The 26,471-nt window shown below is 46.1% G+C and overlaps 1 protein-coding gene across 32 annotated transcripts in view; it reads right to left on the reverse strand.

The window, feature by feature from the left end:
• The window catches only part of ZNF618 (zinc finger protein 618), a 215,298-nt gene that overhangs the window by 93,357 nt on the left and 95,470 nt on the right, over positions 1 to 26,471 (reverse strand). For 31 of the 32 annotated variants that reach the window (XM_075905309.1, XM_075905298.1, XM_075905294.1 and 28 more), the window contains exon 2: positions 24,412 to 24,455. In XM_075905309.1, coding sequence (XP_075761424.1) covers positions 24,412 to 24,455 — 44 coding nt within the window. Of the gene's footprint in view, positions 1 to 24,282; positions 24,391 to 24,411; positions 24,456 to 26,471 lie in introns of those variants that run through there. The other variant, XM_075905301.1, reaches the window with a different exon arrangement.

Genomic DNA, 26,471 nt, shown 5'->3' on the forward strand with positions numbered 1-26,471 from the left:
AATAAGCACCAGAGAATATTGACAGAGCGCGAGTTTAATGGATTAAGGACTTGATGACCTCGCAAGTCCCAAAAAGCACAGGCCTATGCAAATGATAATGGAATGGGACGTTTCTAGTGGGGTTTCGCCGGGATTGACTCTAGGGCGGAAGCTATTTGAGTTTTCTTCAGTGAGCTTGAAGTAAGTATAAAAGCACTGCTGAACAAATAAAAGATGACTGGAGTGCTAAGTCATATAACAATCTGGCTCACTTGGTAAACGAGGCCCATTTAAAGGTGCGTCTTACAACAGCTAAATGAAAAGTCATACTTCTAGGAGCAAGGGTACAAGCCACAACTATGCAAGGTGGAGAAAGGCAGAACAAGAATCTATGGCTGGAAGCTGAAACCAGACAAATTAAAATTAATTCAAATTAGACACAAAGGTTTAATAATGAAGGCAAGTTTCTCCCTTCTTTCTTTTGGTTACTGGGGGCCAAATCCGTGGGGTATTTTTTTACTTGTGTGTAGCCCCTGACTGATGAGTCAGTGCCCATGACACAAACAGGCACCAACACATACTTATTTAAAGCATCAGTTCTGAAACTAACAAAGGGCTCCATTTTAACAGAAAGGCAGGTCTCCCATCTATTTAATAAACAGCTAGCCTCCTTTCTATATATCTCTCGATGCTCACACAAGACATTTTCCTCCACTGGGACTGCAAATCTTTATTTCACATCCACATCAAAATCAAACTACAAATGATATTCTGGTTACTGTCCATATGGCCTTATTTGATATTCAAGCCACTCAAGCTTGTTTTCTCTCATCTCCTAGATACTCAACAAGTTCCTGTTACGAGTGAAAGGGTGACGCTCAGATACAGCACAGGTCACCAGATGTATCCCGCATATCTCAGAAGGTAAAAGAGGGGAAAAGGCCTTAGCATTTCTACTGTTACTGGATTTGTTCTAATAGCTCAACCCACAACTGTGCAAAAACTATGGGATGCATGTAGATGAAAATGAGGCAGTTATAAAAAATTACTTCTCTTTTGGTCATAACCACTAATTAAAAAAAAAAAAAAAAAAGGTTAGCAGGCATTATTCATTACATAAAATGACTACTTAATCTGTGACAGCATCCTGGAGGATGACGAGTTGGATTTTTTTCTCCTGACCACTTCCTGCTGCTTTCACAGCTTTAAAAAGTTGCCAGTTTTCAGTTCTTCACTACAGAGGTCAGAGTTTCTTTTGCAGTTATAAAACCCCACTGAACCAGACTGCAGGACTCCTGCATGCAAGAAACAACAGTCACACATGCAAACACATTTTAAGTTGGGGTGAGTTTAGTTTCCATTCTGTTGTGACTCTGCAGCAGTCACACATTACTGTCACATACTGTTTCATAGACACAGATAATTCAGTCAAGAATTTTTACATTCACTGCTTATTCCTAACTGGGGCTTCTAGATTTTTCTTCTTTTAAGATCACATTCTTGCATTATTCCTCTCATTTAGGGTACGTCCACACGTACAAGGCTGTGTCACTAAGTCAGCATGGGTGAACGCAAAATACTTCCACCGCCGGAGTGGCTTTTGATTTGTCGGTAGGACACCAGTCACATTTACACTTGCTTCAGCCAAGCTTTGTCATGCAAGGAGGGAGGGAGCTGAGCACCCATGAATGACATGTCGCTTAAGTACAAGTGTAGACGCACCCTAAATACCTTATTTCAAGTGACTTTCCAGCCAGCCATCATCTGACATGGCAGGCCTCATCTGTGCTTGCAGTGGCATGTAGATTACTAACAGGTACATGCCACAGTGAAAAGCAGGCTATGTCCACATGGCAGAGAAAAGCTCTAGCAAGGCAGAGGCAGTGGGAAAAGGCTCCAGCAGCTGGGCACTACCAGAGTCTCTCCTCTGCTTCCCTGCTGTTACATTTCTCACTTCCAAAGCTAGTCACAGCTGCCCTTGGCAGCACCGGACTGAATGATTGAGTTAGGATTGGTCCTGCCTCAGGCAGGGGGCTGGGCTTGATGCCCTGCTGAGGTCTCTTCCAGATCTATGATTCTATGACCGCTACAACCAACAGCAGAGATGGGGGAGATTCTGCCATGTCTCTACCTCACACACCTGAGCAGCGCCACACGGCCAGCACTGCTATTTATACAGTATCTGCGCTTACCACATGGCCATCCACATAGAAATAGCCTGAGGCAAGCGGTCACTGGATATGTCTAAACTACATGGCTCCATCGATGGAGCCATGTAGATTAGGCTGATCGGCAAAGGGAAATGAAGCCGCGATTTAAATAATTGTAGGTGATCAGCTGTTTGTCGGCTCAGCGCGCGCTAGTCTGGACGCTCCCATGCCGACCTGAAAACCCTTTATCGACTTCCCCGTTATGCCTCGTAGGATGAGGTTTACCGGGGAGGTCGATAAAGGGCTTTCATGTCGGCGCGGGAGGGTCCAGATTAGCGCGCTGATCAGCTGTTTGTCGGCTCAGCGCGGCAGCCATTTAAATTTAAATGAAGCCGTGATTATTTAAATCGCGGCTTCATTTCCCTTTGCCGAACAAACAAATCTACATGGCTCCATCGATGGAGCCATGTAGTTTAGACACACCCATTGTGTTTTACTCTGGCTGAATCCACACCTCACTAAGCCACAGTTATACCCAGCTATTTAAATTCAGCATCTTCATTTCCAGGCAGGAAAACGTTATCAAGGAAGACTTCCATGTTTACATGACAGCTCTTATGTTAATCTAAAACACCGGGTATTGGACAGTAGTGGTCGACCTGTGGCCCAAAATGGGCTTCCACGTGCCCCCCTCTTATTGCCAACACATTTTGGTCACTAGGGATGCAAGCGACTAGTTGACTACCCGATAAGCATATGTTTATTGGGAAATCGAGTAGTGACTCAACTAGTCGCTTCCCTCCCCACCCTCTTGCTGCTTCTATCGGAGAGAGGCAGCAAGGGCGGGGGAGGGGAAAGCAGGAGCCGGTGCTGGGAGGAAATAAAGACTTCCAACATTTTATTAAAAGCCCGTTCTCCCCAACACCATCTCAGGGAAGGGAGGGGCAGGGGAGGAAGAGGCACAGCAGGGACCGGGCACAAGCCAGGAATCAGACCTTGCTATAGCTCTGCTTTTTAAATATATTAAGAGCCATCAGGTTCTTAATACATTTAAAAGGCAGAGCCACCGCAGGGTTAGCTCTTGGGGGCCTGGAGCTAACCCCATTGGGCTGTGCAGTTTCCTCCCTTATTGACTAATCGAGTAGTCGACTACTCGACGAGCTGATCACATGCAATTTAACATCCCTATTGGTCACCATCCTGTTCCTAGTCGGCACCCGCTGCACTTCACACTTACCCCTTCATCATCCAGCCCTGCAGCCTCCCACACGCACCCAGTGCACTCAAACCCCATCCCCACGCAGGCTAGCCATGCTGAACTGGAGCTCCCATTGCTTAGCACATCGGACGGTATGGCTGCATGTGATACCTGGACATACACCATCTGTGAATGTGCTAGATTCTCCCCTCCTCACTTCCCCCTCCTCCTTCCCACACAGTGGCGCTGCATATGTATTCTACGTTTGCTGCTTTTAATAAATGAAATTCTTGGGTTTGAAAGCAAACTTTATTCCATTCCCTGAAAGGAAGCAAGGACTCCCCAGCAAAACAATAGTGCAGCGTATGAACTAATCACAGTCACCTACTAGCTTCGCAACCACTGCATTTTTGTGCATGGCAACAAATATTACTGACTTTCTGCCCGAAACTGCTGCCTCAAGGCATCCTTCATCCTTATGGTCCCACACTTTGTTCCTCTAAAAGCCCCGGTCTCAGGCTGTTCAATATGAGCCTCCGGGCACTGAGCCTTAGCAGTCCTTCCCTTTCATGCCTCTCTTCACAAATATTATGGAGGACACAACACACAATGATAACCGTAGGGCTGTTGTCATCGGCCGGGTTCAGCTTCCCGTACAAACATCGCCAGCAGGCTTTTAAATGGCCAAAACCACACTCCACTGCCCTTCTGCACCTGCTCCGCCTGTTACTGAACCTCTCCTTACTGCTGCCAAGGCTCCCAGTATAAGGTTTCATGAGCCACAGCATTAAGGGGTAAGCAGGGTCTCCCTGAATCACAATGGGTATTTTAACTTCCCTTACAGCTGTGGTTCTCAACTGGTGGTCCATGGTGACTTTTTCGGTGGTCCACAGGAACACTGTCCAAAGTCACATAGCGTGAGCAGGTGCCACCGTTAGGCTGTTTTACGCCATGTTCACAAGCACACGGCACGTCATCCATAGCGTCACCAAGGACACAATAGTGTTGTGTTGCCAGTAACTTCCATCTGAGGCTCTGAGCGTCAGTGTAGCTGCCGCCGTCATGCTAAGTGGTTGCTGTGTCATTTGTCCTGTGCTACATGTGCTGGAGGTGGTCCACAAAAATGTTTTGATTGGCCTGGTGTTCCGTGGACTGAAATGAATTGAGAACCATGGCCTAACAGTGATCTCAGCTGGAAAGAAAGTCCAACTTGCAGCTTCCTGAAGAGGCCAGTGTTCCAAAAGATGTGTGCTGCACCTTTCTGGACTTGTCTGCATTAGTCTCCATGAAACGCCCGTGGTGATCCACAAGCACCTGGAGAACCATGGAGAAATATCCTTTCCGATTAACACACTCGGAGACTAGCTGATCTGGTTCCAGAATTGGAATGTTTGTGCCATAGACTCATAGACTTTAAGGTCAGAAGGGACCATTATGATCATCTAGTCTGACCCCCTGCACAGTGCAGGCCACAGAATCTCACCCACCCCTCTTAGAATAATCTCACCCACCCATCTACCATCCCTCTGTAGTTAAGGAAGCCCCCTTGTGCAAAGCCACCTACAATTTCACACACGTTGCCCAGAGTCATGGTCTTTCAGAGTAGGATGTGACTGATTGACTTCCATCAACAGGAATCTAACAAGCAACTTCCCCACTTCAAACTGATTGGTGACTGACTGGTAGCTGTCTGAAGCAGTCAGCAATCACTGGCTGATTCTCCACCGGCTAGACAGCTCTTGTTTTTGTGTCCTGGACAGCTCTCGTTTTCGTGTCCTCGTGCCACAGGGTGAGGGTGAGCTCATCACAGTCCCATGAAAGTGGCTTTCCTCATCCGAAAATTCTGCAATCACTGCTCGTCATCCCAGACTCGTATGACAATGTGATTCTGCCACTCCGTGCTTGCTTCGTGAGCCCAACAGAGGTGTTCCACTGGGGTCAGCACCTCAGTGAACACCACAAGACATCACATGTCATAGCACTAGGCGTGGCAGGATCAGTGTCTGACCTGATCGTCACTGTGCATTTGTGACATGTTAGCGAGACCGATCAGCGTTTTCTTCTCCAGTTCAGGTTCCGTTCCTGCAGACAGAGGAGTAGAGGGCAAAGCACAAAAGTCGTGAAAGTTGGCACCAAATGCAGACAGAAGCAAAAGGGCAGCTGGGATGCGAAGAGGTGCACCATGGGACATCAAAACAGAGCCCAGAATTCCCAATGACCTCCCCGCTTTGCCTTCTCACAAGCATCAGCGGTGCAAGACGAGGAGGTGCTCTGTGGGAGAGCTCTGAGCAGTGCTATGCAATGCTGGCAGTTCCGTCTGCCAGTGCAGACAAAGCCTAATAGAGGACAGACAAGATTGTTTCTTCCAACATTTGTTGAAACATCCCTTAAAATCCAGACCAACACACTTATCCTCAGGCTACTTTTTCGAATTACCTTTAAAAGTCTGTATTACTCTTGTTCACTCTCATGATTTATTTCCTCTTAATTTATTTAGTTAAATGTGCCAAATAAGGTTATAATGAAATATATTTACTGATAAAGCATTTACAATAAAATATAAACTTTTTGTTATCTACTGCCGCTTGCATATTAAATATAGTTTTCCCTAATACCTTATTCCTCATCTTATTTATTAAATCCAAGTTTAATCCCTTTGATTAAGCTACTTTCCATACCGTAAATTTCTCAAAAGTCGCAAGTCTACCTTAACAAACAAGGCACAGTCTGTGGGAAAACTGGTAAAAACTGTTACCAACTCGTTTTACATAAAATGGCTTAAATGAGGCCTGCATTTTGTCTCATGTATGTGTATTAACTCATGTGTACATCATCAGATTTATTTTCGGTTAGGATGTGAGAGTTTGCATGTGTGTTGTAAAAAAATAATGCTGAAAAAATGAATATGTATTAGTGATTGATCTAAGCTGAATGTATGCTTATAGGGGTTTATCTAGGAAAGAGTATATATAATGGTTTGGAAAACATGGTGGGGGATGGAAGAGGAAGTGGTGATATTTGTGTGTTTCATGTTTTACTGATTTATTTTTATTATCTGTCCTTCAACACATTAGAAATTTTGAGGGATCTCCAATGCAACTTAATCTAATAGGCAATAATTTCCAATTAATACAACAGGCTATGAAGAACTACATTTCCGTGAATAAATGGAATAAAGGAAATTGACATAAAAGATAGATATGTCTTGCATGAGGGGGCGGGGAGTGTCCGTCTACCATTTTTAAAGACAAATGCTAATGAAATTATGTAGAAAGAGGGAATTTTATTCCAGGTTCAGAAATCAAAAGATGTAAGCCATAAATTACTACATTTATATCTGTTTTGTAAAAGTCTAATAAAAACACCTGCATGCATGCTCCTGTTGAAAGTGAACACAGGAAAAGTGTGTAGATGGGGGATGAGAAGGTGGCATATGCCAGCAGTTTTATCTCTGCTCTTTCATAAAGTCTTTGTTTTTCTTAAAATGTTGGGGTTTTTTTATTGTAAAGCTCCTTGTAAATGACAAGGGATTTTATACCATCCCATGGGATGGAAAACTTTCTTCAGACTTTACAAATTGTATATACAGGTAAACTGTCTTTACAGCTTTTGTTTGGTTGGGGTTGCTTTTTCATGCTGGGCTATTTACTCAGACAAGCGTTAGTAAGATTAATAAGCCTCCTTTATAGCTAAGGTGCTAATTTCCAGTAACTATGAATGTTTATGAAAAATACATTACTTTATAAGGAAAGGTGGCATAAAAGTTAGGTATGCATTCCATTAGGGTTTGTCCAGCAATTTCTAAAGACAATGTTAGAGGCATTATGTAGATGGACATTTTATTCCTTCTCCAGAACTAAAAACAAAGGAGACTGATTACTATATTTACACAGATTTTGCAAAAAGTTTAATAAAAATATCTACCCGCATATCCCTTCTGACTGGCAACTTGGTGCTAATTTAGGTTTTAAAGTAAAACAGTGATTGCTTCTATAAAAAGCCACGGATTTAGAAAAACCTTCAAAGTAACTCAGGGAAGTATGATGCAATTTAATATTCTCTGATGTGTGATTCTGCAAAAGATACCACTGTTAAAGAGCTCCTTCCAATTAACTAAGCCAAATGAGGTAGAATTTGTGGCAAGTTCCCAGACAGGGGTTTCTATTTTGCAAGTAACAGTCGGTGAAGTGAGATGCTTTTCTCCTCTCTCTGCCTTTTTTCCTTATTTTCTGAAAACTTTCTCGGTCATTTGGAAAGGCGGCTGTAGAATACTGTACCTGTACAATGTAAGTCAATGCACACTGAGCGGATGTTTTCAGAGAACTATCCAGGAGGGCGCCAAGATCTCTTTGATGAGTGGTAACCGCTCATTTAGACCCCCAGCATTTTGTATAAACAGTTCAGATTATGATTTACCGTGTTCGTTAATTTGCACTTAATACTATATTTAATCTGTCATCTTGTCGTCCTGTCACCGGGTTTGTGACATCTGCTTGTAACTCTTTGCAGTCAGTTTCAGACATAACTATCTTGAGTCATTTTGTATCACCCGGAAATGTTGCCACCTCACTGGTTCCCCCCTTTTTCAGATAATGAAGGAGTATGTTGAACAGCACTGGCCCCATTACAGAACTCTGGGGAACCCCTCTATGCTTATGCTTATCGGATAGTCGACTCGACTAGTCGCTCCTTGCCCTTGCTGCCTCTATCAGAGAGTAGCAGCAAGGCGCAGAGCGGGAGCAGGAGCCGGTGCAGGGAGAGCCGGCTTAAAAGCTGGTTCCCCCCAGCACTGTCTCCGTGGTGGTGGTGGGGGGGGGGCGCAGTGGGGGAACTGGTGGCTCTTCTGCCTTTGAAATGTAGCAAGAACAGGGCTCTTGCTACATTTCAAAAACAGAAGCGCCACGGGAGCAGAGGGCAAGGGGGGATTCAAGCAGTCACCTCCTGGCACTGCACTCCCTGCTTCTAAAACGACTCCAGGGGGGCCCTTGTACATTTCAAAAGCAAAGCGCGCATGGTGCATGGGGCCAGTGGGGGACTCAAGCAGTCTCCTGCTGGCCCTACACTCTCTGCTTTTGAAATGTCCCTAGTACATTGGCTCTTGTACATTTCAAAAGCAGGGAGCATGGGGCCAGCAGGGAACTGCTTGAGTCCCCCGTGGGTCCCGTGCTCCCCCTCGGCATTTCTGCCTTTGAAATGTAGCAAGAGCCGGCTTTCGGAGGTGGAGGTGCCCTTGTCAGCTAATCGAATAGTCGATGCAAATTGACATTTAGCTGATTAATCGGGTCAAATAGCAGCCCCCTAGCTCTACCTTTTGAAAGTGTCCTGAAAGGTAAGTCCAGAACCACTGCAGAACAGTGCCTCCGATACCCAACTCAGACTTGTCAGACCTGTTCTGAACAGGCCAACTAGTCTGGGTTTAGCCACAAAGCCGCCACATCATGAGGCGAAGGAAGCGGAAGTCTGGGTGGCTAAGACACTCGTGGTTCTGAGTGATGAGGTCCAGGGTCGGAGGAAGCGGGATGGGCAGTTGTATCTGACTCTCTTGTAGTTTTTGGTAGAAGTGCTGATGGGCCCACGCTGGGGCTATCAGGAAGACGTTTGCCCTGTCTCTGAGAAGCCTGAGGAACACCTTGTGAACCAACGAGAACGGGAGGAAGACGTACATCAGGCTGTTGTGTCACGGGATCAAGAACTATGGACTTCATGCTGAGGTTTTGAAAATGAGCAGACGTTCAGGCACTTCTGGTCGGCCCAAATGGCAAAGCCATCGAGCTGGGGAAACCCCCCACTTCTGGAAAATGATGTGGAGGACATCCAGTCAGGTCGATCACTAGTGAGTGAAGTGGCAGCTCAGGTGATCCACCAGCTGGTTGTGGACCCCCAAGAGGCATGACAACTCCAGGTGAATAGAATGGGCTATGCACAATTACTACAGATGAAGGGCTTCCAGGCACAGAAGGAATGACCAGGCTCCGCCTGTTCATTGATGTACTACATGGTGATCAGGGTCCATCATGATACCACACACCATGACGCCCCGAAGGTATGGCAGAAAAGTGAGGTATGCGGAGAAGACTGCCCGGAGCTTGCGGACATTGTTGTGGAGCAACAGTTCATCTGTCAACCACATAACTTGCGTGGAGAGGTCCCCGAGGTGGGTCCCCCAACCTAAAGTGGACACAGCTGTGACAAGTGAGTCCCTGGGTTGCAGAGCGTGAAAAGGAATACCGATCATCACGGACAGGCGGTTGACAATATATTCCAACTCCTACGCTCTCAACAGCCAACCATCATGTTTCTATCCATAGAAATGTTATGATACTTTGACTCTTTGCTTTCTTTTACCCATAATGCCACTTCCCCATTAGCATGGCCTTCTCTGTCATTGCTTTATATTTTATACCCTGGTTTTACCACATCCCGTTAATTATCATTGTTCCATTCAGCTTCCATGTCTGTACCGTTAACATCCTCACTTAATGCCAGCCTCTCAAATTCACCCATCTTAATATTTAGACTTCTAGCATTTGGAGCATTTTGTCAACATTGCTTGCCTTCATGTGCTCTGTTTAATGAGATTCTTACATTTGACTGTTCTTAACTGGGTCCTGCCTGTACTTTACTAACTTCTCTCGTCATCTTCACTCTGATATAAAATACCTTCGTTAAGAAATTAATTCCTAAGGTATTTTTTTCCCCAAATAGATATAAAGGCAGTCCCCGGGTTACGTACAAGATAGGGACTGTAGGTTTGTTCTTAAGTTGAATCTGTATGTAAGTCAGAACTGGCGTCCAGATTCAGCCGCTGATGAAACTGATCAGCGGCTGACTACAGGAAGCCTGAGGCAGAGTTGCTCTGTCCCGGGCTTCCTGGAATCAGCCTCTGATCAGTTTCAACAGGCTGAATCTGGACGCCAGTTCCATACAGATTCAACTTAAGAACCCCAGGTGTCCCCAAGTCAGCTGCTGCTGAAACTGATCAGCGGCTGATTCCAGGAAGCCCGGGGCAGAGCAACTCTGCCTCGGGCTTCCTGTAGTCAGCGCTGGTCAGTTTCAGCAGCGGCTGACTTGGGGACGCCTGGGGCAGAGCAGCTGGGGTCCTGCCGGGTTGGTCCAGTAGCGCCCAGAGCAGGACTGCCTGTATTCTGCTGTAAGAGTCAGCTTCCCCGGGGCTTAGTTTAAAAAAAATTCCTCCACAACCTTTTTAATGTTACATGCCAGCTATCTAGTTTGGTTTTGGTTCATGTGGAGCCCACCCTTCCAGTATAGCCTCTTCCTTTCCCAACAGGTTCCCCAGTTGCTACTAAACGTTAAACCTTTCTCCCTATACGATCATCTTATCCACACATTGAGATTCTGTAGTTCTGTCTGTCCAATTAAATTGTTCCTGGAACTGGAAGCATTTCAGAGAAGTCCCGGATTTTAGTCTCTTACCAAAACGCCTAACTTTGTCCTCCAAGACTTCTCTCCTACCTTTCCCAATGTCATTGAAACCGCCTGTACCTCAGCCAGCCATAAGTTCCTCCTCAGCATTGCACATACATCTATCTAGATATCTTGTTGGAGATCTGCAATCTATGCACCCTGCAGGCAATTTACCAGGTAGTTTTCCCCATTATCACAAACCTTACCATCTTCCACACTGCTGTCCTGCGGACTCCTATTCAGAGACTCTCTGGGTGGGGCCAACTCCTATAGCAACCCCACACCACTGACACACCCCTCCTCCAAATGCTTTCACCTAGTTAGTATCCTTTGGATCTCTGAGCTTCCATCCTGGCTTGCATTTTCAGTGGAGAAGATCCTCAAAGTCAAATCCTCCCCCTTGGTCTTTCTGTAGAGTGCCCGGATGGTTTTATCTAAGGAGAAACTGTGCTGCCTTCCTACCCAATCCCCATAACATTCAAGCTGTCCAGATGGGTAATAAACACTCCACTACGCTCAATATAAGTTACACAGTCTCTTGGTAATTAGATTACACATTTATATTCTTAGTTCGTTACATAGCAGCTTCACAATTGTCACAAATTCTTTCTAGGAAATATGGAGCACCTCGAAGAGTCAACATTACACACAGTACCCTACCAAACTCACACTCCATTTGGTTAATTCACGGCCACGTTGTGGGGGGTTGCAAGGTTATTGTGTCGTCGTTGCGATACTGCTACCCTTCTGTGCTGCTGCTGGTAGCGGCACTGCCTTCAGAGCTGGGCAGTGGAGAGCAGCGGCTGCTGGCCAGAAGCTGCTCATGGCAAGGTATTGCCTGGAGACATGGGCCCTCAGCAGTCACCACTCCCTGGCTGCCCAGCGCTGATGGCAGCAACACAGGCATAAAGGTGGCAAGGTAGGGCACTGCCACTCTTACTTCTGCGCTGCTGCTGGTGGGGCACTGCCTTTAGAAGCGGGCGCCCAGGCAACGGCCACTGCTTTCCGGTCGCCCAGCTCTGAAGGCAACCTCCCTGAAATGACCCTGTATTTCCCTTTCGGGTCAGAACTCTCAACTGGAGAAACTCTGGTCTCTCCCAGGAAATCTGTATAGCAGAGGGTAAAAGCACACAAGAGACCAGATTTTGCAGTCTGACATGTTTTTCAAGGCCGCAAATCTGGCAGGGCCCTAATTATACAGGGTAACAATGGTAGCCCTGTCGCCAGACTGTTCCAGACATGGTCACATCCTCCTGCTCCTACGCTACTTTGTCCATGTGCCACAAACCCTGGGGAAAGAATAGGGGAAAATGGCTAATTTCCTAGTTAAGAGGCACTAGATAAAGACTGTGGGTCCAATTTTTAGTTCTGAGTGTGTAACACCGACCGACCCTGGTCGTTGGTGAGCAGGATCAAACCTGGGACCTCAAGAGCTAAAGACATGAGCCTCTAATGGAAGAGCAAAAAGCAGTCGCAGGCAACTCGAGGCCCATTGGGGTTCTAGGTGTGGCCCGCCAGACATTTTGTTTACCCTTGCCCAGACACAGAGTTGCCAGGTTCCGCTGGTTTCCGCCCGTGTAGTTTTTTTCGACCGGTGTTACTAATGTGACGTGCCCATAAAGCAAGAGCATGTGAAGTGAGGCGCGTGCTGATTGCACACAGCACTGACTATGAGCGCCATGTGATCTCTCTGTATCCAATCACAGCGCTGCTACACTTCCATTGGCACCCCCCGCAAATTCTAGGCACGCAAGCGCAGGGAGCAAAACTACCCTGGCCCGGGAGACAATCTTGGTTACATCAATCTTGTGGCCCACTGAGGAAGTGAGAGGGCCACAGGAGTGGACCTTCTTCAGCATAGGTTGCCCACCTGTCTCTTAGCTAAGGCTGTAGCTGACTCATCTCTAAGAGGTCTCAGTGTCACTGGAGGGGCCAGAACACCACAGCCAGGAGGTGTGTGAATTACAACGCCCTACCCTACGTTGCAAAAATGGAGCAGAAACATCCCTTGACCTCTCTGCTTGGCATATGCCAGAGCGGGGGGAGTCCAGAACAGGCCCGGAGGTGGTAGAGGTCCCGGATGCAGGTGATGTGTTGAAGCGGGTAGCAGAGAGTGGTAGGAACACAATATATTCTGCAGTCTCCAGATGACAGTTGGTCCCTCGAGAGCCCTCTAGCTTCTCTGCCTAGGGCTGGAGAGAAAATCTGCGTGAACCAGACACAGCAGAGAACCCGGCCCATGGAATATTTAAGGAATTAAACAGGAATGGCTGACCATTGGCCTGACTACAGGGCACTGACACTCCACTGCAAGGCTGCGTTCCCTAGGGGAGCCAATGGCTCATGCCCTGCCTGGTCTCACACCACGTTGCATCCTTGGAGAGCCATCTTTGTGGCTGCGACAAATGAAACCAGCTACGACGTAAAGCAAACAGAACACCTCAACTGCTGCAGCCAGAAGAAACTAGCAGTTTCCGTTTGCTTTTTCTGATCTGGAGCATCGCTCTCATAAATAATGAAAGTAACTAAAAGCTACTTGAAAATACACACGCTCCTCCCTTATGAAAGAATGCGAGAAAACCCCCAATTATAAAAGGACATTTCTTCCAGCCAGGAATAATTTGTCATGTAATTCTCCGAAGACAGCAACAGCGGCATACACACGCTACGTTCCTTCTGAGTGATTTGTGATTGCATATGTATTCAGAGGCATCTAATGAGGGATTTTTACAGCACTCATCCTGCTGAGCCTCTCAGGGGGTAGGAAGAGATCAACAAAGACCCAGCCTTCAGCTGTCAGTTCCTCTGCCCCTTCTCAATGAGCAGAGAAGAGCGTAGGTGCAGTTGTGAAAAGGGTTGTGAAGAGAGTCCAGCTTTCCATGGACACTGGATGTGGAGCATCCTGGATTCTTCCCCTGAAATGGCTGATGGGGGGTGAAAGGACCCAAGTGTACCTAACCAAGCATGGCCATCTCATCTAACCAGCCACAGACCTTCTCCAAAATAATTTCTCTTTGAACTAGAGTAGACCTTTAGAAAAACATTCAACCTTGACTTAAAAATGACCGGACAGCACTTGGTAAAGTTTTCAATGATTAATTACTCTCTGTTAAAAACTGACACCTTCTTTCTAGTCTGGATTTGTATAATTTCAACTTCCAGGTTGTTCTAAGCAGTCATGGGATAAGAGGGAAGGTCTCTCATGGATTAGTAACTGGTTAAGAGACAGGAAACAGAGGGGAGGAATAGTCAGTTTTCAGAATGGCGCTGAGCTCTGGGTTCTTCAGGATAAACCTTGAACTGCAGAGCCTGCAGCACGAGCCGGCAGCCAGCTCCCTGGGAGCAGAGCCGGCAGCTCCCCAGGAACGGGGCCAGCAGCTGGAAGCTGGTCATTCCAGGAGGGAGGAGTTTAACTGGACCAGACACCGATTTAACCATTCAAAAGATTAAGCTCTTGCATCCGAATTACTTACCACTCCCCCCAAATGTTGTGTCTGCTTCAAACTACTACACTCTCTTCCAGATCATTAATAAAAATGTTAAATAGCATAATGCCAAGAACCAATCTCCACAGGACCCTGGACTTTTGACAGGCTCCCGTTGTGTTTGTGAGTGTTGTTGCAATGTCAGTGCTGGTTTGGTTTATGCTCTTACAAGTAGTCATAAGAATGCTGGTGCTTTAGCTTCTGTTATTCAGACGTTTAATGAAGATCCTCCTCATTAATACGTGAATTAAAAAAACTAAAATTAACTAGGACACACCTGCAATTTTCTGGTAGCCTTGCCCTAGTAGCATAGCTACTCCCTCTATGGAGGACTGTGCCTTAAAAATACGTTCCAAGTGCTAAACACGGCACCAAGAGAGTTTTGAAGAGCTCACGAAAACTGAGGAGCAAGAGACGTATGAGAAGGGAATCTCTGACAAGAGGGCAAAAACGAGGTGTTTACATACTCAGGGAAACAGCTTTGCTACAGTCTAACATGGGCCTGAACATGTGTGCGTTAAAACAAGGGACAGACAATTCCTCTTGCCATGCACTAGAAGACTCGGTTGAAACTGCCACTGCCAGATGTCTGATCACTCTACCTCGCTCCCGAATCAGTATCCAAGAGCAACACAGCATTTCTCCTGGGTGACTCTTAGATGCAAAGCAGCTTAATACGTCCCCGGAAAATAAAAATGTGAAGGATTTTGGTGCTTTCAGAAAGCAAAGATGAGGAATTCACACTAATTTGGTCTCAGTGTCAGATACCTGTAAAGACATCTTTACTATTGCCCAAATTCTTAGAGGTTGCACAACTCAGAGCTGGACTTCTCCATAAGTGACGAAAACCCATTCGAGTTGTGGAAAGAATAGTTGGATGGGCGGGGGAAATCCTGTAGTAGGGACTGTAAAGTAACAAGTAGGGATTGTATCACGTGACCTAGCAGTTTATTCTGATACAGCTGACTGAAATTGTCCATTTATAAGCCACAGCTCTTCCATGAAATTTACTGCTGAGAATTTTTCAAGCATCTTAACTTCAGAGGTGAAAAGAATTTTCTCCTCATTAAAATAGACCAGCCGTTCTCTACACTGCCACTTGTCCAACACGCCCCATTAGAGACAGCTCAGCAAAACAATTCTAAAGACATTAAGCTCTTTCATTTCATGTCGGCCTACACTTGGAAGGTGACCCCAACCGACAATGTTCTCCACAACAGGTCTTCTCTGGCATCACCCTCAAGTGAGGGTGACGGGAACTTAACTACTAATGGGCACAGACACATCCAACCATTTTCAACATCATTATAGAAACATGATGGGCCCTGTGCTCAACCCCGTGCTTTCTGTATGAACGTCTGAAAGAGTTTTGCTTCATCTACGCTAAGCCATATTCCAACCCCAGTTACGGGGATCTGGTCAGGTGAGTTGATGATTAATGACTCAATTAGTAATGGATCATTCCTCCAGCGGAGAGAGAGTCTTTCCAACTTTAAACCCAGAGGCTACACCCACTTATTTGCATTGGGGTAGCATCGCTAATCCCAAAGATTAACCCCATTTTCAAGAGCCACAATGTGAGTCAAGCTGCTGCCCCACACCTGCCGAATTCTTGTTGGGGCACAGCTATCCCAGCATGCCCGAGACCGACGGCAGCAGCCCCTCCGGCCAGTGCTGGAGCAAAGGCTCTCATTGCAGGCTAGCATTCTGTGGCATTTGCATGACGATTGTTTTTCTCGCTTTTAGTTGATTATTTGGGGGTGAAAGGCAAGGCCTGGTCTGCATTTGGGAGGGCAAACTGACTACGGTGCGTTATATTCTAAGCGGGAAACAGGCTGGGTCCCATGCACTCCAGGTTGGCACGTCCAAGGAGCTGCAGTTTCTCTGGCATTCCATTCCTAGCTCCAGGCAACGATGGATATTTACAGCGTCCTAGGCTTTGATTTAAATCAACCTCAGCAATCGGTCGCCAATTCAGGGTCAGTTTGATTAGCCACAACCCTCCCCACCCACACACCCCGGCACTCTAGAAACAGGCCCACGCTGGCAAAACTGTGGCTCAGTGCATGATGAAACTAAAACTCCTCCCTCCCCTCTGCCACAGAAGAGGCAAAGGCTCCCCACCGACCAGCTGCTGGGCCACAAGCCACATGAAAGCACAGGGAATGAGTTTGCCAAGTGGCTTCTGCTCTCACTAGAGAAGAGGAGAGAAATGTGACATGCTGCCTCTGTGGAAGAAGAATGAGCCTGCCTTTTGCCTCCAAAGCAGAAAACTTCCAGCTCTTCTGCATCCCCTCAAAACATGGGCTGAAAAGCAGAAGTTTGGCCAGACACCACGACGAAGGCACAAAGACCAAGATTTAGGGTTCCCCAGATGACAGGTGCTAAATAAATGCCAATATTATGCAATAGCGCTTTAAGTCAGATGACTCTAATAGGATTTTACAATTACGCAGTGCAGAGAATCATTTCACCCACCAGGGAGATGCTGCTGGCGCTGGAGCAAAATGCAACAGCTGTTGGAGAGCCCAAAGCAACGTCATGCAACACCATAGGGCAGGAAAAGGGTACAATTGTACATGGTGTAATATTCACAGGGGCTTTAGATTCGTGAAATATACAACAGCAATGTCTCAAAGAAGAGCCAAACACAGTGCACTCCACCACATTCAAGACTGGCTACACGTCTCAGTCACCTAATGGTGCCTGTTAGGGCCTTTGCATCCTAACTTTGTCCGGTCAAAGAAATGCCATAAATTAACTGCCCATGCCCTAACTATGATATATAAACCAATGGCACTAACACAACGGGATCATGATATGAAATCAAGAAACAGAGACTCAAAACTTGACTTCAATTGGTATATCTGCTGAAAAATCTCCTCCGCAATCTAAATGCAGCATTTTAACTGTCTGCCCATCCTCCAGGGAAGCTGAATTGTTTCAGCTCTTTTTCTTAAAAAAAGGGGAAGTATAAAACTTTATCAGGTTCTTTATTGGGAATTCTAGCAAACAAAAGTTAAAATTCAAAACAGAACAAAAAAGAAGAGCCACAGTGAATCCATGTGGTATTAACAAAATTCATTCCAAGAACTAAGATGTCCTTATTAAGGACACCTTGAGGATAGCTGGAAGAAGAAAGCCTAACAAAACACTTACTGGTTTAGCCACTGTTAAAGGGAAAAAAAAAAAAAAAAAAAAAAGGAAAAGCTCAGTGTTTGCCACATGGAAAAGAATGTAACCAGTCAAGGGGAAAAAAAGAATTCTTGCAAACTGAGGTTAAAACCTAAATTTCAGTCTGTAATAAAATAGTTGCCAGCATCTTTACATTGTTAAGCATAGAAATGTCAACAAAGAGGAAGAAAATCAAGGACAAATAGAACAGGACAGATTAAGGATTTACATAAGGAAAACATGAAAAAGTCAATCTATACTGCTTGACTAAGAGATGATGGGGGAGGGGAGATTGTGATAACTGCCCACAAATATTTGTATGTACTCAGAAACTACAGAGACAAACATGGTATAAATGCTTGAAATGGATTAGATTAGACAGATACTGTGCTGGCCCAAGAGATGAGACCTGCAGGATGAGTGGGATGAGAATAAGCAAAGGAAAAGGTGGATAGAACAGTAAACAAAACTGCATGATAACAAGAGCTGTTGGACTGAAGACTGGTGCAAAGTGTTAGAAACAGTTCACTGGTGACATTCACAGTTACACTATACAAAGCACTAGAGAATACACTAATATGGGAACAACCTCCACAGGGTATGTCCACATTGCACAATTATTTCAGAATACGCTATTCCAGAATAGTTATTCCAAAATACCTTATTTCTAAAGAGAGCGTCTACACTGCAGAGAAGCCTCAAAATTAGTCCGAGGCAGGCTTCCCTAATGTAGACATGCTATCTCGATGTAGAGCCCCAGGAGGAATAGTATAGAATGGCCCTGGTGAGGGGCTATTTAAAAATAGTAGAAGTGGAGCGTCTACACATGCCTTTCTTTGAAATAGCTATTTCGGATTAGGCGTTATTCCTTGTAGAATGAGGTTTACAGAAGTCAGAATAAGCCGTCCATTATTTTGAAATTATTTCAGAATAACGGAATTGCTGTGTAGATGCTTGCGTAGTTATTTCGGAATAACGGATGTTATTCCAAAATAACTTTGCTGTGTAGATGCAACCTCAGTGGCTAGACTTTAGAGTGGCCACTGAGGTCAATGAGATCGGAAGTCAGAAAATTACTGACTGTAATTCTTTGATGATGATGATGATGATGATGATGATGATGTTAAACATCCACCATTGGGTGCAAGCTTCTTAGCATGAAACAGGCTCAAATTCTTCCAGCATGTGGGTCTTTTAACCCTCTGAACCACCGACATTTGAGCAGGTGCCTAAGTCTGGAGCCCCACCCCACCAACCCCATACCCCTGCCACACACGGTCTGCATGGAGGTGCACACAAGGGAAGCCAATCCACACATGGGCACAAAAATGAGAGGGAACACTGCCCATATCCCCATCAGGGATGCTCAAACACTGCAGGGCTCCCCTCCACTCACCGGCTCAGCACAGCCCTTCCAGAAAAGGAAGCATCTGAGACCCTGCAAACACCACATTAAACAACAGCTGTTTGGGGGAACTCGGTTACAGCATTGTCAGACTCTGTAACACAGACCACCTCACACCTCGGTTCTCAGCCTGGAAGGTACGAGGGTTTAGCTCCATTAAGGGACAGCGATTACATCACTTCTGCACAACAAGCTCCAGAGCTTCCATCCAGCTCCAGTCCCCTGCCTCAAGCCGATCCAGCTCCTAGGTCAGGGCTGATCTCACCCGGGGTTCCACATACTTCAGAAGTGCAGTGAAGGATGAAAACAACTAACCGTTCTTTAAGATAGTCAGCCAAGAGAGGGGCCAGCTCTCCTTCCCCAGCCACACGCTGTACGATCACAACACTTGCACAAAACTGGATCTTGCACGAGTCCCCATGGGAGCCTAGTGACGCAGGAAGGTATAAGAACTAAATGGTTTGTCAGACATGATTGAATCTTTGTTGTAAGATCCAAAGCCCAACATTCAATCCTGATATTTACCGTTTGGAAGTAGCATCAACTCAGTATTACCCAGATTCCCAATACTTCACAACTGAAAACAGTGTATTTCTGAACAATTCCCAGCCCTCAAAAGGATTCCTGTCACAAGTACACAGGGAACTTACGGATGGCCACACTGTGGAGTAAGGCATATCAGACCAGTGGTGTATTTAGTCTGGTACCAGATATTTCAGAGGACTGTGCATGAAATGCTACAGCAGACACATGTGGAATAACTTGCCCTTGGGAATTTTTCCTCCTAACCTGAACACATGGCTTTTGCCCCAAAACAGAATGGCTTACAACCTTTCCAAACTACTTTACTCGTTTAATAGTCCTTCTTATAGTTCTAGATGGTCTCGATAGCCATATAAATGTCTAGTATCTTTTTAATCCTGCTAAACTCGTGGCCTCAACAATGTCTTGTGACAAGGAGTTCCAGCTACTAACAGGGCTTTAAGTAATATATATTAAAAAAAACATCTTTTCATTGATTTGAATTTGCTGTTTTGATTGAATTGAAAATCTGCTTTTTCTTGAATTATAAAATGGAAAATAGAAGTTCCTGATCTATCTTCTCTAGACCATTCTCTACTAGATGGGCATCTGCCTTCTGATTTGCCTCCTCTCTGAAATGGGCAGTCCTCTTTTTTTCAGTCACCATTCGTAGCAAATGGTTTCCAGGCCCTTAATCATGATTGTCAGTTCTCAAAATTTCACATTAACGAGCATGCACTGATATGTGGGGGTCCCAGGCAGGTGAAGAGGTTAGAAAGGAGTTGAGATTTTCCCTCCCACATCACTAATTCGCAATTTAAAACAGCGGTCGAGTGAACTGGAGCTATTTCAAAGGCAGCAAGTGCCAGACACTTCAGATTGAAACAGCAGAGAAGGTAAGACTTTTAAATGGTATAAAATCAATTAAATGCAATGAATAAATGACTATAAAGGAGCTCAGCTCCATTAAGGTTGTGAGATCAAGCACACCAAATTCAGAAACCCTAAAAAGATAAGGTTGCTTTGGCAACCCTAATCTGCCTGTATATTTTATGATATACTGCACATTAATAGCGAAGGGCTTATATTATGGCTAACAACTAACAAGGGGCAGTTTCCAATGGACTTAACTTGATAAAAGCAGTAACAAATATCTCTAACAGAAGCCTTGTTGAGGATGTCGTCCAAGCCAAATTTGAAACTACAACCATTTTTGTAGCTTTGTCTAAAGGTACTCCTAGATTTTTTTAAAAATTTGGGAAAGTTTTTTTCCCTTACCCTCCTATAAAATAAAATGACTAATATGACTTAGCTCTGACTTTCCAAAACTAGGTAAAGATTGTGACAAGACCAGGCCCGGGAAACGCCAACCCTCACTCCTTGTGCACAACAACAATGTATGGGAATAAACTCTGATCTGCGTGTGTACAAGCAAGGTCCTCACCTAAGTGGTACGGTTTGCACCGACAAGGAACTGCAGGCACAAAATGATACGAGTGTAACTTCTGCACATTCAAAAGGCAGGTGACTACTGAATAACTGCAGGCGAGAAGCATGTCATGCTTAGAGGAACTCGCAGTAGCACACACACAAATTCCGATGCTAAAAAAATCTGTATTGAAAACTAAGGAAACTGAACTAGATGTGGGCAGGACAAGAGACATTAGGGAAAGAAAAGATTTACTAGAGCCCTCTGGCCATTCATCTTCTGGTGGCCAATACGAAGCTGGTTCCTCCCATGTTTTGTCCAGACTCTGTTATTTCAATTGTCTCTGGCCCATCAGACTTTCCAAACCCTGTATTGTTTTGATTTTTTTCTCTGCACCTCCTCAAATATCTTCTGCATGTACAGGATGTGGGCTTGGAAGGACTCCATTTCTATCAGTAAATGGCTGTAAACGATTTTACCACACACACACGCCCACACACACACCCACACACAAAATGAAAAAAATATTTCCTTTGATAGTGGCTGCTTCAGAACTTTTATTAGCGTTTCAGTCAAGGATCTCGACCTCGGACATTTTTACATGGGATATGGATGATTTGCGTTTTAAGGGTTATAAAAGCGTTATGTTTTTGAAGCTCAGTGATGACTGGTATAAAATAATTATCACCTGACCACTTTCACATATGGCGAAAATGTATATGGATACAAAATGTTTATTTTTAAACATCAAAATTATCCATCAGAATTATAAAGCAAACAAAATTTTAGTTCTGCCGAGCCTAACAATATGTAAGTCTTGTAGTAATGACACTTGAGTAGACACATTTACAATAAGAGGACTGGTTATCCAGAAGTCTTCCAAAGATGGGCTGGCTACTTAGAATTGCTAAAGACCATCAAGACATGCAATGGGGCATGCTCCTGAGCTACTGTCATTATTTATTACTTTTAAGCATCCAGAAGTTCTAAGTAAGTGAGAGCAACAAATTAATAGACAACTAAGAAGTGTGGGAAGTGAATACAGGGAAAGACAAATGACACTCTTCAGATGATCAAGTGACACTGGCTTAGTTATGGAGGAACGAAGGATACGACAGGGCAGTTGGGAGAGAAGAGCTTATCTGTGCCATGCTAGGAGGTGCTCTACCTCAGTGTTTCTCAATCAGTGGTACTAGTACCCTTAGGGGTACTCGAGAGAAGTCTGGGGGGGTAACGTCAACACAACTGAAATTTGAGAAAACTGAAATTTTGTTTTAAGTTTTACAGCGCTTTATTATTTTTGTATTTTTTACACCCAAAAATGTTGTCGCCCACCCAGCTATGATTAAATTGTTTAAACAAATGTGTTGCAATGGTAGAAAAAAGTGTGTGTGTGTCTGAAAACTCTTGGTACTGGGGATACTTATAATTTTTTTTTTAAAGGGGGTACTTTATAAAAAAAAAGGTTGAGAAACGCTGCTCTACCTGATGGATTAAACTTTATTTATTAGTAAACAGACAGGAATTGCGCATGTGAACAAATGGGGGAAGGGGAGCAAAAGCACAACAGAATGCTTTAAAAGAGGAATTGAGCAGTGATTTCAGCTGCCCAATGTCAGGGAGCTAGAGGTGCCAAGATAAGAGCATCATGTCCAGAGAAGATCTATTATACTCCAGTGCTGCTGCGCACCCTTTGAAGAATAATGAGAAAGCCCGACTGACAACAGACTCAGGCCCTGGCTACATGGAGGTGAGCGAATTAGCGCACACTGAATTTCTTTGCACTAACTGGTGCATATTAAGAAGTCTCCGACAACTACGTATTCTCTATAAAATGGTTTCAATCCCAATACAGATCAGTGTGTAAACATAGCATGGGCTTTGTGCAGATTAAGTGGGCATCCCATGATGATTTAATCATAAAATCATAGAATTCTAGGACTGGAAGGGACCTCGAGAGGTTTCGAGTCCAGTCCCCTGCCCTCATGGCAGGACCCAGACTGTCTAGAACATTCCTGATAGACATTTGCTTCACTGCTGCACTCTGTGAATTCTGGTTGTTGTGTCTCTGTGCCCCGGAGACACAATGGGGAAGTAAGCCAGAAACGACTGAACTTGTGGGCTTCGGGGTCAAATTCAACAACTTCTGTGATTCCTCTCCTGCCATCCTGTGATTTTTCTCTTGTGCGTGAGCGTGCGCCAGCCGGCCATCTTCTGTCTCCTATCACGGATGGAGCAGTGTTCCAGCCTTCAGGCCCTACAGCCGACAACCACCACCACAGAGATGCCGGCGGAGGGTTATATGAGGTCTTGCCACAAGGTGGCGGTGGCTTTGGCAGCGGGGCACAGGCAAAGTTGTTGGAAGACATTCCATTGAGTTTATCTGCATCTGCTCTCAGTGTCCTACAGCTTGGTCAGCACTGCAGTGGAAACGGTTTCACCTCCCCCACAAAATGACCGCCCAGCACAGATGAAAGGAAGATAAGATTTAGGATTGTACAGCTCAGTTACAGCATTAGGACAAAGAGCTAATTAATCACATGACAGCCACGAGTACAGTCCAAAACCTTCAAAAAACCTGCCAGGTAAAATGTTCACAAAGGCCAGATTTTCAAAGTTATGAGACACTTAAATCATGGACTGGAGTTAAGCAAATACCAAATACTTTTAAAAAGCAGGGTCTAAGTGACGTAGGAGCCTAACCCCTATTTTCAAAAGGGCCTACGTCTCATTAGTTTCCTGAGGGTATGTCTACATGAATTTCCTGAGGTAGACTTTTAGCATCCGATTTTATGAAGTTGAAGGTGCACATCCTCACAGAGGGTATGTCTAGACTACATGCCTCTGTCGCCAGAGGCATGTAGATTAGGCTACCAGACATAGTAAAATGAAGCGGCGATTTAAATAATCGCCACTTCATTTAAATTTACATGGCTGCCGCGCTGAGCCGACAAACAGCTAATCAGCTGTTTGTCGGCTCAGCGCGATAGTCTGGACGCGAGGGTGTCGACATCAAAGGTATTTGTCGACCACCCAGGTAAACCTCATCCCAGGAGGCATACCTGAGTGGTCGACAAATACCTTTGATGTCGACACCCTCGCGTCCAGACTATCGCGCTGAGCCGACAAACAGCTGATCAGCTGTTTGTCGGCTCAGTGCGGCAGCCATGTAAATTTAAATGAAGCGGCGATTATTTAAATCGCCGCTTCATTTTACTATGTCTGGTAGCCTAATCTACATGCCTCTGGCGACAGAGGCATGTAGTCTAGACGTACCCTAAGCACATTTGGTGGATGGAGTGCATCCCTGCTACCATCGACTCTTACAGTGAGGCACGGTGAATAGCCACCCCACCGTTCCTGCCACCCATTTGAATTGTGAGTTAGTCTCCCAATGCCTGATGGAACAAAAACATTGTCACGGGTGGTTCTGAATACATGTCATCAGCCTCCCATGACGCATTTAAATCCTCTCCCCCTCCTTGAAAGCAAAGGCAAACAATCATTTTGCATACCTTTTCCCCAGTCATCTCTGGCTCCCACCTAAGAGAAGGCTCCTACCCCCGAGACTGGCACCGGACGAAGACAGACCTGCCACAGCTATTCACATCAGAAACCAAAGGTGAGAGGAACCAGTCACATACCTGCTTGAAGAGCTTCTCTTCCCCGTACTGCTGCTCTCATCAGCCTAGAGAACAAAAGACAAAAAAGGCTGGTTAGGGTCAGACAGTGCAGAGACTCTCACTTTGTAACTTTTCCCCCAGAACAATCTCTCTCTATATTTTAGACAGTTTGTAAGTCTGGCTGGCTGAGTCCGTTTGTTCAAGAACTCCTCCTAAACGGTCAGGGCTAGGACCACCAAATTTGGGAGGCAGCTTCCTCTTCTCCTAACTTAAAGCAAAGCCAAGGTGTGGTTGGGCCAAGACAGTGGGATATGCCTGGATTCCGGAAATAACCCGGAAAGGGAGGGGGTTGAGGGCAGGAACGGCTATGCTCCACAACGACCCCTGGGGGGCAGGGAGTGCAGGGGACAGTTTTACTGCAGAGTGACCAAAAGGATTGGCTGCACCAGGAAAAAAAAATGGCCAGAAGTCTCTATATTGCCTCGGTTAAGTGCCCCCCTACTTCTCCAAACCACTCCCTTCCCAGTCCTCAGCCCCAGAGCCACATGGGACCCACCCCACCTCAGGAGCTTCCAGGGCCAGCACATTCAGTCCTGTCCCAGCCCCCTGAGGACCTGCAGGGGCTAAGCCGGGCAGCTCTGCCTTCCCTCCCTGAGGACCTGCCGGACAGCCTCCCCCCTCTGCTGCAGAAGAGCTGCCAGGATTGGGGTGGGAAGCCCCCTCAGGAGCCCGTAGCTGGGGCTGGGCCACGCAGCCCATCCACCAAGGGTCTGCAGACCCTCCCTTCAAAGGAGCCCATGAGGAGGAGGCAGCTGCAGTGATGTCCTTGCTGCTGCAGGTGATCCCAATGAGCCCCTTAGACCGCTGCCTTGACTCCTGCACCTGCCCGCTAGTCTCGGCAGGGGTGAGTGCCAAGAAGCAATGGGGAGGGAAGGGAAGTAGTTTCATGGGATCAGTTCAGGGAGGTGCTCCATCTGAGAGGGCCAGCATGGGAGGAAGCGCAGGTGTGTGTGGGAGTCCCAATGGGAAAAGGGAGTCTGGGCCCTGAACCGTGGCAAGCCACGATCGGAGCCCGGAGCCCTACGGTGATGAGGAGTGAGGAGATGAGCTCCCTCCCCGTTTTCCACACCAAAGCGTCTTAGGATCATTTTAGGGCTGTGTTCATCTCTCCTGCACAGCCCATGTCTCCAAGCGGGGCTACTTTGGCCCAAACTCAGACACGTTTTCTGCAGAAATTAAAATATAAATAGCCGGCTAAATGGCAAGTGAGAGCAGCCTTCAACTCCCTGGGAGGGGGGGGGGTTCCAAAGAGGCTGGAGAGAAGCTGTTCTCAGTGGGGGCAGGTGACAGAACAAGGAGCAATGGGCTCAAGTTGCAGTGGGGGAGGTCTAGGCTGGATATTAGGAAAAATGATTTCCCTAGGCGGGTGATGAAGCGCTGGGCTGGGTTCCCTAGGGAGGGGGTGGAATCTCCATCTCTAGAGGTGTTCAAGTCCCAGCTTGACAAAGCCCTGGCTGGGATGATTGTGGAGTTGGTTCTGCTTTGGGCACAGGGTTGGACTCAACTCCTGAGGTCTCTGCCAACCCAGTGATTCTAGGATTCAAACTGCATTGTTTTATGTGGAGCTGGAGCCTCTAGCTACAGCTGATCCATTCCCAAGGCAACACCAGTTACAATCCTGGAACCGTCGGATGCAAGAGCAAAGGCAAGAGCTGGTTTCCCTTCCCGTACCTGGGACCAGCGGAAGGTTCTGCACAAGGAAACGCAGCTTTGTTGCCGGGGGCAGCGAGCACGCCAGAACTCCCTAACCGAAAAGGATCCTGGCGTCATTCTGTCTTTCCTGTGCTCTTCCTGCGCTCAACAGCTAGTTTGCAAAAACCCAGGGGGTGGAGGGGCAGGGTTCAAAGACCTGCCCCGGCAGCACATAATTCAATCACCTCCTGGAGAGGATGGAGGGAGGACAAGAGTCCCTCCCAAGACAGAGGGTGGCACAGCATATTTCTGCCATGCAACTGCCCATGCAGGTTTAAATATGGTCTCGGCAGGACCGGTCACTTTGACACGCTGTATAACTAGGTCAG

The sequence above is a fragment of the Pelodiscus sinensis genome, chromosome 22, assembly GCF_049634645.1.
Source record: "Pelodiscus sinensis isolate JC-2024 chromosome 22, ASM4963464v1, whole genome shotgun sequence".
NCBI classification, from domain to species: domain Eukaryota; kingdom Metazoa; phylum Chordata; order Testudines; family Trionychidae; genus Pelodiscus; species Pelodiscus sinensis.